Source organism: Centruroides vittatus, unplaced genomic scaffold (assembly GCF_030686945.1).
Source record: "Centruroides vittatus isolate TY-2023 unplaced genomic scaffold, ASM3068694v2 contig_2273, whole genome shotgun sequence".
Classification (NCBI taxonomy): domain Eukaryota; kingdom Metazoa; phylum Arthropoda; class Arachnida; order Scorpiones; family Buthidae; genus Centruroides; species Centruroides vittatus.
In genome coordinates this window covers 264,854-279,552 of record NW_027121419.1, presented here as the reverse complement: position 1 = coordinate 279,552, position 14,699 = coordinate 264,854, and the positions used below count along the sequence as shown (strand labels likewise).

At 33.0% G+C, this 14,699-nt stretch overlaps 2 protein-coding genes across 2 annotated transcripts in view; one reads left to right on the top strand and one right to left on the bottom strand.

The window, feature by feature from the left end:
• LOC136971021 (peroxisomal ATPase PEX1-like) overlaps positions 1-12,496 on the top strand; it is a 57,080-nt gene extending 44,584 nt beyond the window's left edge. The window contains exons 16-24 of the mRNA XM_067265505.1: positions 657-721; positions 854-913; positions 7,133-7,215; positions 7,303-7,406; positions 8,266-8,422; positions 8,497-8,621; positions 8,692-8,858; positions 9,879-9,950; positions 12,360-12,496. Of these exons, the coding sequence (XP_067121606.1) occupies positions 657-721; positions 854-913; positions 7,133-7,215; positions 7,303-7,406; positions 8,266-8,422; positions 8,497-8,621; positions 8,692-8,858; positions 9,879-9,948 (831 nt within the window). The 3' untranslated portion in view covers positions 9,949-9,950; positions 12,360-12,496. The remainder of the gene's footprint in view (positions 1-656; positions 722-853; positions 914-7,132; positions 7,216-7,302; positions 7,407-8,265; positions 8,423-8,496; positions 8,622-8,691; positions 8,859-9,878; positions 9,951-12,359) is intronic.
• A 718-nt stretch (positions 12,497-13,214) lies between these two features.
• On the bottom strand, positions 13,215-14,386 carry LOC136971029 (transcription factor Sox-14-like). The gene has a single exon (XM_067265524.1). It carries the CDS (start codon positions 14,356-14,358, stop codon positions 13,747-13,749), a length of 612 nt encoding a protein of 203 aa, XP_067121625.1. The 5' UTR covers positions 14,359-14,386; the 3' UTR covers positions 13,215-13,746.
• Between the last annotated feature and the right edge of the window lie 313 nt (positions 14,387-14,699).

Genomic DNA, 14,699 nt, shown 5'->3' with positions numbered 1-14,699 from the left:
GCATAATTGATAAAGGATGTAAATATATGAACCACTGGATTTTGTTGTCATATTCAAGCATTTACCAAATTTGCATCAAAGAATTTTCTTGTGTTTTACTGAAAATATAATTGTGTTTTAGTCTATTGAAACAAGAACTGTCTTGAAAATCTCTATGTAAGAATTACAACTATTTCCAGAACATAAATTTCACATATCATAATGAATACAGATGAAATACAAAGCAGTATGTATGTTAATATCATCTATACAAGTACTAGATATTTATTAGTAAGCTTAATTGAATATTTTTCTTGTTTTCATGAATTAACATTTTATTTATGAAAGTTTTGGAAGAAGAAAATTAGTTTTATTGGCTGTAGTCATTTAGAAATAGCTTTATATTTTATATATATCAAATATATCAGACCTTGAAGTCAGGTTTAATATAATGTTTATAATTATCATGCACTTTAATTTTTTAATATATGGATATTTAATTACTTTAAAGTTTTATTTTTTATTTGTTGCAATAAAAAACTATACAATTAAAATATAATAAAATCGACATTATTTAGAAAACAATAAAAACAGTTTTTATCTATTTTGATATTTAAATTTTTTATTAATAATTTATATTTCTACAAATTTCAAATTATTGTTTTCTACATATTTAGGGCCCAGAAATCTTATCAAAATATATAGGAGCAAGTGAACAAGCTCTAAGAAACCTTTTTGAAAAGTAAGCATTTTTATGGTCAAATTACAGTTAAATATTGAGTTCCATTTCAAATAATTTTAAATACTAAAAATAAAATTATTTTAGAAATTATACTTAATATTTGCTAATTGAAGTTTATTTTATTTTTTACAGTGCTCAAAGTGCAAAACCTTGCATACTATTTTTTGATGAATTTGATGCTCTGGCACCCAGGTAAAAATTTATTGTAATATTAATTTATATAGTAGGATCCAAAAGTTCTGAGATTTGGCATATAGTTTGTAGCCTTGAATACTTAAAATTCTGATGCAGAATCCCTTTCAGAATAATCTCCTTGAGTTACAATACACTTTTTCTAGTGCTTGTACACCTTTTGGAAGCATTGCTGTAAGTCATCTTTTGCAACCACTTGTAATGCCTCCTGAAATGCTGCTTTGATCTCATTTGATGACTCAAAATGACATTAAAATATTTGCAGGTGTTTCATCAGTGGAAAGAGAGAAAAATGCAGGAGGCTAAGTCAGGTGAATAGGCAGGATGTGGAAGCATCACATCTCGGACCGTTTATTGTGAATGGACTCATGCAAATGATATAAAATGTCCACATTTGTGGTGAAGTAGACATTGGTACCTTTTTCATGACAACACACCTATACATTGGTCCATAATGGTCAGAGCTACTTGCCAGAATAGTACTAATGTGCTCCACATACTGCCTATTCACCTGACTTAGCCCATGTGATTTTTACTTCTTTTTATTGATGAGACATCTGCAGGGATGTCATTTTGAGTCATCAAATGAGGTAATGGCAGCATTGCAAGACGCACGGTAGTTGCAAAAGGTGGCTTACAGCAATGCTTCCGAAAACTGTATCAGTATTGCAAAAAGTGTATTGCCATCGAAGGGGATTATTTTGAAGATGGTTGTGTATCAGTGTTTTAAACTATTCAAGTTTAAAACACTGATTCAAGGAAAATTCTCAGACTTTTGGATTCTACCATGTAGAACTTAAAATTAGAAAAATACAGAAATCTTACAATGTAGACAAGTTTATTTAATCAAATGATACTTGTTTACTAATCATAATTTAATACTATAATCAATTCTATAAGAAATACTAGTATATATTGATTTTACAGTATTTAAACATCCTTGTCACAAAGCTATCCAATTTAACACAAAAACGCTTTTGATTTTTAAGTTGTTTTGCTCTGGAATAAGTGTTTTGTATCAGCTTTATAAATTTAAATTTTAAATACTGAAAATTAAAATTAATAAGATAAATTTTGCAATTAAAGTTGAGAAAATGTATAACTTTTAAGTCACACAATATTTATTGTTTTCTTCTTCACTACAGAAGTAAATAGGTCCAAAATTTCCAGTTTGATGTTTAGTGTTAAATAGCGATATATTTTTATTATATATATCTGTGTCCTTCCTCCAGTGCTTTTTGATTTAAATAAATTTTTTTAGTGTAAGTGTACAGTGCTGTATAATTGACCAAAACACCACTGTTTGAAGAACATACAAAATAAAACTTAGGAAAATGTGCTGCCAAGAGTGTATGCAAGTCAAGAGAGGTTAGAAACCACTGCTTTAATACATTAAAATAAAAATTTCATCAAAATCCGTTAATTTGTTATCAAGATCATCAACTTAAGATGCATAGGTGGAGTGCAATTTGAAATTAAAATTGCACTCCATTTAAAATTTAGTATCGAGAAGTTGATTAAATTTTGAACAAAAGAGGAAAAACGTTCATCAGAGACTAAAGAGCATCTGGATGCTGTTTATGGAGACACTTCTCATATATATTCCATTTTAAAAGAATGATCAAAACAATTCCAATTAGGAAGAGACCATTGAAGACAAACCATGGCATGGAGGTGTACTGAAGCTGTTATTGATTGAAGAAACATGGGGATGCCATTAAAAAATGATGTGACAAGCTGTCTATCAGTGTGTTACCATTTCACAATAATGCACTAGTACACATATCAATTTTAACAAATGCTGCTATTTAAAATTGTGGCTTGTAATAACTAAATCACTCACCTTAAAGCTCAGATCTGGCTTCAAGTTGATTACTATTTGTTCTCAAAATTGAAATAAGATTTGGGGGAAATTCAAGGCTGATGAATTGTAGCAATGGCAAATTTTGAAAAGAAAGGGGTGTATTTTTTTTTAAGGATAAAACTATTAATAAAGCACTGTAAGAAATAAATTGACATACGAGGAGACTAAATCAAAAAATAAACAAACAAATATTTGTGTTTACAGGGATTCAGATAAAGCCAATTTAGTAGAAAAGAAGAATAAAACGACGCCTATGTTTCCAAATTAATTAACTTCCAAGTTAATTAACTTGCATGCAACTCGAAATGCATATGTATAAAATGCAAGTTAATTAAAGTTCAAATGGAAGGTTCTGCAGTTTGTCGTATTTGCTGTTTGAAAACGTAGGAATCATTTTATCTTTCTCTTCTACTATAAAAAAAATATGTATTTTCCTCCAGTAAATCAGTCAGGCTGGAAACTTATGGACCCTACTATGTACGTTACTTAAATGCTGAATATAAAACACACTTCCATATTTTGCATACAAAATCATCAGAATCAAATTAAACAAAATTTAATTCCCTGTTTGAAATCTCTTTGATTTATACGTAAAGAAGGTAGAAATAAAACTAAAAATGTACGTAAAAACTAAAATCAGTTATGGTTATATCATGATTAATCAATATATAAAGAAAGAAATAAAATCTATATCAAAAAATGATTTATTGGAGTATTTAAAATATATATATATATATATTGAAACTTTCAATATTTTAACATTACCATTAATTAAAAGCTGGCAGCGTTATTTCCGGACTCTCCAAGTGTATTTTATTTGTTTTCATTTCTAGTAATTGCCACCACTATCTTTAAGTCTTCAGATTGATTTTCCAGATATTAGGCCATATTTCCCGAACCAATGGCCCGATTTTTCCCTAATCTACAAACTTTTTTCTAAAATTTTTATTAAATTTTTTAGTAGCTGTATTTTATGTTTATTAGGTGGTAGTCTCTTTAATCCGAATAAAATTTCAGAAATTTTGACAAAAAGCGCAGGAGTTACTAATCTTCAAAGAGGGTGAACAAAATCGTGCAAAACACACACATACAGGGGGGAAAACTCGAATTTTTTGCATTTCTGGACGTTTAAAGGTGTTCTAAGTCCAAAACTGTAAAAATCCACATTATATGTTTACCATTTTATGCTAAACAAATAGATTTTTACTGTCGCTCTTCTCTCGATGCTATTGTTTTAGCGATAATTGTGCCGTACTTCATTCGCGTTGACTTGAGAAAACGATAAAAACATTAATAAATGTTTTTATCGTATAGATCGTTTTAATAGATATCAAATCGTATAAAATTTATTTTCTGGTTAGCAATAACTATAATAGTTCAGTAATATACTAACAGATGGCGATATGAGATTATTTACAGAGAAACCTGAGTAAACTGGAATCGAATATTTTTCCGTTTTGGACAGGTTTCTACTGTATTGTATATTTCAATTGTTAGAAAGATAAATAAATAAATAGAAGCAAAATAGTTTACTAAAAATGTAATTTCTTCCAACGACAAATATATAAAATAAATACAGTAAAACCTGTGTAAACCGGACTCGCACGATACCAAATATTTTTTCCGGTTTTGCAGCTTTTTGTTTCGAACATTCCAAAGAATTCTTCCCGTTTAGGCAGGTTTACGTTTTATTAAGGTTCCGTTTTGGACAGGTTTTGCTGTAAATTTAATTAAAAAACAAAGCACACGAGAAATATTAGCGATAGGAAGGACAGTTTTTGATTTGTTTACATGACCAGCAAGAAATTTTGCGATTTCATCACTAGATAAACTTTTTTTTTTTTTAATATGGCAGCCACATTGACGATCGACCGAGCGTAACGGCAGTATTTTGGCGTGCGATTTTAGATCAATTCGAGTATTATTCATTTGTTACACGTAATAATTACGTGGAAGGAAGTTACGATAATATAATACCTCAAAAACTGTCGTTGCGAGAAGACATTACGTGTAAAAACCAGGCACGAAGGCATTCGTGTAAACATCGCGCGAAAGTAAACTACGTAATACACTTGTGTTAGAGCGTAATTTTAATATTATTAGTATTATTTGGAATCGTAATCGACGTAGTATTTAAATAATTAACACAACTAACCTCCGTTAACTTCATCGATTTAATTTTAGGCATAAATTTAGTCAGTCAGGTGCGATTTTTAACCAGAAATCTCAGATTAATCGATTTTTTCGGCTTACGAGAAACCTGATTAACTCTCTTTCTTCATGTTATTAATATCGATTCTGTTGTTCCAATTGATAATTTGTTAATTAAAAGGGTTTAACGTAAGTTAGTTCAAAAGTGTAGAAAGTAATTCGATTTTTTTTTTTTAACGATCGATTTGTTGTTTGCATAAATTACTATCCTGTGTTTACTGATTCAATTAGAGCACGTGGTTCGAGTGTCACGACGGTGAATAATTATATTTTCTAGCACTAGATGGCGAGAGAAGGACGAATGCTATGAAGAATAAGTATAAAACTGTATTTTATGCACGTTAGAAACACGCTAGGACCCAGACAAATAAGCCACAGCTTGGATTCGAACCCACCTCCGAATGTATCCACTCGCTAGGCCTTGAATATAGAGCAACTCGGTACCTTATGTACAGTACTTCATTTATCTCATTCCTTTCGTCCCTCATCCTCATCCCTATCTCATTCGTACACGCTTAAATTCCTTTGTTTTTAAAATAATATAAAATAAATTAATATCAGTGAGGATATTCTCATTATAATCAGTAGCATTTCACTTTACATGCAAAAATGAGCAAAACTTGCCAATTAAATCTAACTAAATCGTGTTAAATAATCTTCATATACAGTATAACACCGTGTATACACAAACCTTTGATTATGTGTAACTTTCTATAAAATTATACGCGATCTTCGTGGGAAGATTGGCGTTACGTGTATATAAATTAAGAAATGTATGCGTTAATACACATTAAACACTTACTTTCGTAGATTTTTGTTCGTTTAAAATGATTTAATTTCGTTCTTTACGACTATACATTCACGCTATTAACATTAAACACGCGATTTAGTTATATAATAATCCGATATATTACATAATACACTTTGTTGTTAGTCAAAATACTATTTTTTGATACAGAATTACACTTAAATCTTTAAAACGTATCCATTCAAAGAAAGTAACCAATAAGAAAAGTCGTTAGAAGACGTTGCCATTTCGTTATTGATCGATAAGTAATTTTTAAATTACAATATAAAAGGATTTTTAGCTCATTGGCTCATTTAACTGTGCGTTTTTCCAGAATTTATTAATTTAAACACCTTCAAACCACTCATTAAAATTAGAAAAATGAATTCTTAATGACAATTAAGTTATTTAATTACGAAAAAACACGAGTTAGATTCGAAAGTTTTGATATTTAATTTAATTTAAATATTCCTTTAAGATTTAGTATCATCATCATTATCATACTTAAGCGTTCGTATGTTATAAAACTGCTGCTTGCTTTTAACATATAATAGTTACGTTTTTGTATATAATTATTTGACTTTATTTAATTATTCAATTGTGAATAATAATAATAATAATTTGTTATCATTCTTTCATTAGCCTCCAGCAATGAATACAAACCATCAACGTCATCTGTATGTTTAAGGAGTTGAACGTTATTAAATGCAGTAAAACCTGTCCAAAGCGGAACCTGAATAAAACGGAAAGAAAATTGTTCGGAACGAAGCGATTTTCTATGCTAAGAAAAGAAACCGGTTCGAAACGGAAACTGGCTAAACCGGAAAAAGTATCCGGTACCGTGCCGTTCCGGCTTACACAGGTTTTACAGTGTTTTCTTGCAAATTGGTGCGGTTTTTTTTTACAAATTTTCATAAATATAACCTGTAGTTCGATTGTTTAATTAGCTTTTTATCGAATCTGTTTACTAATCGTTTAATTCAAGCCGCTAAACAGATAAATCACCTGATAATTTCCCGTTCTGACGAATTACTCGATTGGTAAACTCTTCATACATTGATTCTCCAGGTTTTCTAGTTGCAAGGGGTAGTGTCTCTGGTTTAAACAATGAAAACATTCTGCGCGTTATACGTGAAATGAGGCTATTAAGCCCGAATCTCTCGTAAAAATCTTTGAAATTCATTCCAAACGTTGAAGGTTTAATTGATCATACACCTCGCCCCTGCGCTTAAAACCCACATCCGGATTATTAATTGTCATCGCGGAAGCTTTAGAAGTGACTTAATATTTTTAAAACGGTTTACAAGACGATATTTTAATAGATTGTCAAGTAACGAAGTTTTCATTAATTTTGTAGGAGGGGTCACGACAGTACCGGCGTTACGGATCGCATTGTTAATCAATTACTGACACAAATGGACGGGGTGGAGATTTTAAAAGGTTAGTGATCTTAAAGGTAATTAAGAAATAGAGGGGAAAAAATTAAATGTTGAATTTGATATCTTTTAATGTGGTTTATTTTAATAGGGGTTTACATCTTGGCCGCAACAAGTAGACCCGATCTCATCGATCCAGCTTTGTTAAGACCGGGGAGATTTGATAAACATCTTTTCTGTCCTCTACCAAATGAAGTAAGTTCGATTAAAATGTGTAGTAAAGTGTCATTTTCGCGGTTACAATGTTTTTGCAAGCATCTTCCCCCCTGTTATATGGAACAGAGGGGAAGTATGGCGATTGGTCAAAAAATGACCGGCTCTGAAGCTTGATAACTCCCGTGCTTTTTGTCGAAAATTTCTGAAATTTCGCAGGGAGATTCGTGTATGAGGGGTATTGTTTCTATTAAATTTTGGTGGTTAAATATCGAGGGGGTAGCGCATCCTATCTCGAGTGGGGTCAGACTTAATGAAGATTTTACTCTTGTTTTGTTTGGTGTCACGACTTGGTGAATTTATAGACACTTGGCAAATTCATCTGTTTAATTCGTAACTTTACAGAGAATGAATTTGCCAAGTGTCTATAAATTCACCAAGTCGTGACACCAAACAAAACAAGAAAAAGAAGACACGGTTTCGACAAAACAAACAAACAAGATTTTACTTGTCACTAACATTTACAACTTTTTATAAAATTCATATCTACACTCAAAATTAACCTTTTTGCCATTTTATAATAATTAATATAAAAAGTTTTAAAAAATAAAATCTCGTAACAGATGGCATACGCACAAGTTTAATGTTTTTGCCGGGAAAGTTACGCAACTCGTGCTGGATTCTTTAAAGTTTTTCTTTGCTTTTAACATTAAAAAAATACGAAAACATCAATTGGGGTTTGGAACGTTTAAATATTTATTCACGTATTAAAATTCTAGTAATGTTTATTTGCTCACGAGATTGGTTAACGTCAATTAAGAATTTCAATAAATTAAATTGAAGTTTAGCCTCTTTATAACGGAAACGAAATAACGTTCAAATTCCTTTTTTACTTGCGCAGGAAGAGAGATTAGAAATCTTTCAAGCTCTCAGCCGAAAACTTCATCTATCTTCCGACGTCGATTTCGAATATTTAGCTGCTGTTACAGCCAATTTTTCGGGGGCAGATTTACAATCGCTGCTATACAGCGCCCAAATTGAAAGCCTGCACCGTTTAAGTAAGTAAAATTAAAGCTGTTTTCTTAATTATCATTAACTTAACTTATAATTAACTTCTGGTAAAATTAATCAGACGATGAAAGAAAGCAGAATAAAAGTGAAAATATCCACGAATTCTCTGATATAATATATGTCCCGTCACTGGAACAGGGTGTGGTTGGAATCACCGAAGAGCATAAAGATAAAATCTTAAAAGAAGTAATTATAAACTCTTGAATATTCAAATTTATTATTCGTTTTAAATTTCTATACCGTGATTTTTTTTCAGGTCGCCGAAATTCAAAATAATATCTTCGGGAAACAGAATTATGTCGAAATTATCGACGATCAGATGATTAATCAGATTCCCTGTATTACTCAAAGTAATTTAATTAACGTTCTTTCTAAAATGAAGCCATCGGTTTCTCAAAACGAGAGATTAAGATACCAAATAATGTAAGTAATATTGTTTTATATCATTATTAAAATCGAAACTACTACTTATTTTAAGCTAATTATGATAAATGATAGTAAGACACTTTCATTTAAGGGGTATAAGTTTAAAGGAATAAGTGTATATCCTTTAAATGAAAGTGTTTGGTTACATTTGGAACTGAACCCACGACCTTGATGGGTTGATACTTCTTCGTTCGGACCCTACCGTAGTGCAATACACTCGATAACTTTACGTTCAAGCAAATAAAATAACACTTTAAAGTTGATTAACACCAAGAAATAGTGAACCACTTCCATAAGCACCATATTTTATGCTTCAGATCGCTTTGAATTTGCTTATAAAGATTTTATTATAAAGTTCAGGAAATTAAAGCTATCTTTTCGGGGAATAATACAGAAATTCTCTTACTATACCATTCGAAATTTCGGTTTTTAAACCAAATTTCTCCGTAAGGAAATTAATTTATAGTTAGTAATTGATAAAAATGAAAGAAGGAAGCCTTTCCCTGTAAACTAATTCGGTTTCGAGAAATGATTTAATATTGTTTATAACTTTAATAAGAAAGGCGGAAGGTTATTAAAAGACATTAAACGTTAAAAAATGGATTTAAATAGGGTGTAGGAAATAGAAAAAATCTGAATAGAAGAAACTATATTTGAATACCAATCAGAGAGGATCTCATCCCCTAAGAGATACGCTATCGAATATTATTAGAATACGAATATTTACCGAGAACTCGAAGCTCGGATTTTCGACAATCAGACGATTCACTCTCGTCTACTAAGCCAAATAGTTTATCTACATAACCAGATGCCCAGTAAGTGAATTTTCTAAGTCCCGCCATGTTGACACACAACTACAGTTGCCACCCGATGTTTGAACACCTGACGGTCGTAACTAAATTTTTTTTCTAGAGCACCAAAAATCACTTTGAACAGCTGAGTCTATTGGTTACCTTTACATATCGGTTTATAATTTTTAATATATATACATATATATATCTTTTTTTTTAATTTCAGTTACGATTCTTTCCGTGGGGGATCCGACTTGTTACCTAGAGCGGAGAAGAAGAGAGTAACTTTAGCGTGACGGTGAGTATCGTTGACCTTGTCCGTTATTCATTCCATTAATCGCTACCTTAATTGTAATTTAGTTACGGGCACGTAAGTTTGTAACGTTCAGCTTTATGGTCCCCAAATTTTCCTGGTCCCTCGAGACGGTGTTTGAGGAATTCATATTTCGAACTGTTAGCTCCTATAAAAAGCAGTTTTACTAAGCTTTTTTTTTATTTAATTTGCGCTTAAATCTTTAGTTATATTTGAGTACAGACGTGTAGATTCATATTTTTTGTAACATGACGTTTTATTTTAGGGCGTAATTTGGCCGGAAGTATTTATAAAATTGCGTTAACACGCAATTAGAATTATCCAATTTAGCTCATTAAATTGGATAATTCAAGTTTTGGACACCGTTTTTTTTTCTGCCTAAAATGCCGATTTAGAAACAGTTTTTAAATAAGTCTCCGCACTTTCAAATTTTAAGTGCGTATCGGTCTGGTAACAGTCTGATTACTACGAATCCGAAGCGCTCGTCTCGTTACAAACGACTTACATAATAGAAAAATATAGTAAAATTGATTGTAACGGAAGGTTAATTATGGAGGTCACAAGTCAAACTTATTTAAAAATAATTATTCTTAATGAAACAAATTACAAGAATAGTTTAAAGAGAGCGACGATATGGTTTAATAGTATAAAATTTTATTGGATAAGGCCAAGTATTCTGGCGATTATTAGGTATATAGAGAAATGAAACATTGTGAAGCATTCATTTCTACCTAGCAAATAGGTGGCGACGTCCATTGTTCCATCTACTATGTTTAATCTCCGAAGGCCAAGTCAGAGTGTCTCCCTTTTATGCGATATTCATAATCAATAGATGGCCAACGGTACAATAGACCAAAACGTTGTATAGAGTAAGTGACTGAGGCATAGGACTGCAATTTATGTCCTCTTGCAACAAACGTCGGTATTATGTGACAGGCTCTTTGTTACCTGGTCCGCCTACAATAGACGTCATTCAAATCATTGTCTCTGCTTCACAATAGCAAACCATATCGGCATCATGTAATGGCCTGTAAGCAAATGGATTTCTAAACTGCGGCACAGACGCTTTGTCACGCTTCGTAGAACCTCGACTCTTTTTTTTTATTTATATATTTATATACTTTTTTACTCTGTTTTGTTGACCGGTGTTTTAATTGCTACACACTAGTTCGCTAGTAGTCGGTAGAGAATTTGATAGTTGTGCGAAACTAAAAGTTCATTTTTATTCTGGTAGCGGTAAATTACATATTTCCCGCATATACACCGTTTATATATATATACATATATATATAAAGGATAGGATAGCATAAAAACATATAGAGTCGGAAACTAATACAGCTCTAGCATTTTCCATTTATAATTCAACTCGGGTGGAGGTTTTCTCCCTTCTTTCCTTCTTCTTAAAACCCCCTTTCTCCCCTCTCCCGAGTGAGAAAAGAAGGGTGAATAGGACCTCACACCGACCGTTCTCAGTGGGAGCATTGTGGAGCACTGGATGGTTTGAAAAGCTGAGGTGAGGCGTAATACATGTAGTTTGAACACATATGGAAACCGTGCCTGGTCGCGGCTGGCAACAAAAGTGGTGGAAAGAAGGATCCATGAATAGGGAAGACTGGCGGCTGAAAGGGAGGCTTTTGTCCGTGACATAATGAAAGACACGGGACAAATACCATCTATTCACAGGGAATCGACGTTTATTATTACCGGGTGTAACGAGATCAACGCGCACCCCATTCACTCTGATTTGGCTATTGTCTGAGGTAAAATTGAAAACCATTCACTGGATCCCGCCTAGAAGCGAACGCTGTTGAAAAGCACTACAGACGTCTATTGAATCTCCCTATTCAGTGGTGAATAGAAGGTAAATAAGCATTGCACCGTGGCACAATCCCCCTTTCCTCCTCCTCCTCCTCCGTCCTTCCCTGCTGCACGCCGCTCCACTAAACTAAAGCTTTAGTCCTCTCGTATACGTGGGCTCCGATGCGCGCACTCTCGCTCCTTTTTTTGCATAGCTTAAGAACGTGTCATTAGTAAAGTCTCGAGACTATTAAACCACTTTTATCGTTCGAATTCCGTTTTAATTCGGTCTTTCCGAGTTTCTAACGCGTAAAGCTGGCTACGCGTAGTAGAAGTTTTCGCTGTTGTAACTAGCGGCGAGAGCGTTAGACTTTCCTATCCTCCCATCCGATTAGCTCTGAAGTAGTTCTCTTTCCGCCCACTGAGCCCTATAGAAGGGGGCTATTGTTGTGCTCCGTTTGGTGTCTGCTTGATTGACGTCCCCTCCTGACAGGTGGTAGCACCAAATAGAGTTGTCCCGCGCCTCGTACTTAATTTCGAACATAAACAACAGTTTCGGACATTGGTAAAAAATGTTTTAATTCTTTTCTTTTACAGTGTGTACGGGGACCCGCCATGCCGTCCGAAATCGCCCACAATTACTTTATTTTAATACTAAATACGAAGAAATTTTGTAAATAAAAACCGAACATTTGTATCTTAAATTGGTAAATAAATATCATTTTATAAATAAAGAGTCATTCGGGTGGTAGATAACGTAATAAAAAGTTAGTCAGACAATCGGGGGGGTGGGATGGCGCGGTACTTTTGATGTTCTTTAATCAAGAAGTTAGGTGGCGTCAAACGACATTAGAAGGCATAGATAGGAGGACAAACGACTCTCGATTGACCAGACGAAGCGCCTTTGGCAATGAATAAACGATAGATGCTGGACAATTCTGCTTTCCTTTGCTGTTTAATTGGGGGAGAATTAGTTTTACGAGCGCTTACTTAACAATATTTGTATGCATTTACAGCAATTCGGTTGATAGATTTCGTCAAATAAAATGGGAGGAAAAATAGAATCGTTATCTTCCAATTGTCAATATTGAAACAGGAAGCTATCAATGATGAGCGATTCTGTTATTAAAATTCATGATTTTATTTAAAATTCTCCGTAATTATATTAAAATATTCGCTATAATTGCATACAGAAGGAGTGTTTAAATCAATTTTTGCGCCTTTTCTTCTGTATTTTATGATTTATAAACCCGTTTCTAATACTTATATATAATTATAAATTCTATAAAAGAATTGATTACGCTTAAAAGACAATTTTAATTTTCTTCTTTTTAAATTCTAATTAAAAAAAATCGTAACAATAATTAACTGTAAGTGGTTGATATCAGTTCACTGATTTATTTTCCAAATTCTGGAATATTATTTTAAATAAAGATTACAAGTAATTTCGACACAATCAATTTTTATTAACAGAACTAATACACCACTCAAAAATTAAAATTAATAACAATGGCTATCGATTGATAGCTTATTAATTTATATACATCACTTAGTACAACTGCATCTATTCAATATATGTTACATCAAAATACATGGTTTTATATTCATCCCCCCAAGGAACAGCAAAAACTTGACGTTAGTCAAGGACTCTGCCTTCTTTACATTCGTAAAACTTTAAAAAAAAGGACGAAAAAATGGGTAATTTACAGATTTGATCTGTATTTTGAAAGAATAATTGTATTTATATGTGTGTATATATACGTTAGCCCTATTTTAAAAAAAATAGTAAATAAATGTCAACAGTTTGATTATCTCTATAAATATTTTGTTTTCAACAAAAGAAATTCAACACAGTACTTACTTAGACACAACAAAATATAGTAGCATGATCCCGAAGACTAGAAAGTTTGTCTCAAGTCTAAATTGCAACTAAATATCCACCACTGTACATTAGTCACCACTTTCCACAGGAACATTATGAAGACTAGATGTCCGGTTTGACGAATAAGTAAGTAGGTTGCAGATCCGTCACCGTGTTAGGAATGTTGGAAAAGTAAGGTGAGCATCCACACGACACCATACCGTAAGAAGTATTGTGTGAATGTGACAACGAAGACAATAAACTGCTAGCTGCCGTGTTGTAGTAGGGTTCAGTCAATTCTCGGCTCTTGTACATATTCCCAAAATACGGACCTATGGTCGGGGGTGCTAGAGGAAGTGGAAAAGTACGTGCAGTTACAGCTTTCTCACTATCCAACGATGGGAACCTTGTCAGAGGTTCTAACGGAGATGGAAAGCAGGGTGGTACTGTTAAGTAATTATGATCCTTCTTTAACAAAGGTTTAGGTTTCCTTCTAGGTCTGTATTTATAGTCGGGATGTTCCTTCATGTGTAGAGCTCTCAGACGTTTGGCCTCGTCTATAAAAGGTCTCTTATCGGATTCTGTTAGTTGTTTCCATTCTGCTCCTAGTCTCTTGCTAATTTCCGAGTTATGCATTTTTGGATTTTCTTGAGCCAATTTCCTCCTCTGACCTCTAGACCACACCATGAACGCGTTCATGGGACGTTTGACGTGATCTCCGCTGGTTTTCGACATGCCTACCCTTCACTATCCTTCACATGCCGTTCAACCACTTCAAACTTTTGTAAACCTTAACTTTATAGTCGACCGTCACGTGTAGTGTGCAGTGATTGAACGTTTTCACGTCCATCACCGCAACGTTTCAAAGGAGGCTCGACCCACTGTTAAATCGAACGCGTCTCATTGGTTGCTCTTTGTTCGCCCTATATTCTGATAGGTTTTACTCTTGATTGCTCGATGGTTGTGATTTCCGTGTGTCCTCACTCAACATGATGAAGTGGCGATATTTATACTTGAAGCATCCTCAACTAAAGTATCAATGTACAATTTTGTTATATCGACATTCATAAATCGAG

What these genes read in the sequence shown, in the direction of transcription:
- LOC136971029 (XM_067265524.1), bottom strand. Translation starts at nt 14,358, where the DNA reads ATGTCGAAAACCAGCGGAGATCACGTCAAACGTCCCATGAACGCGTTC.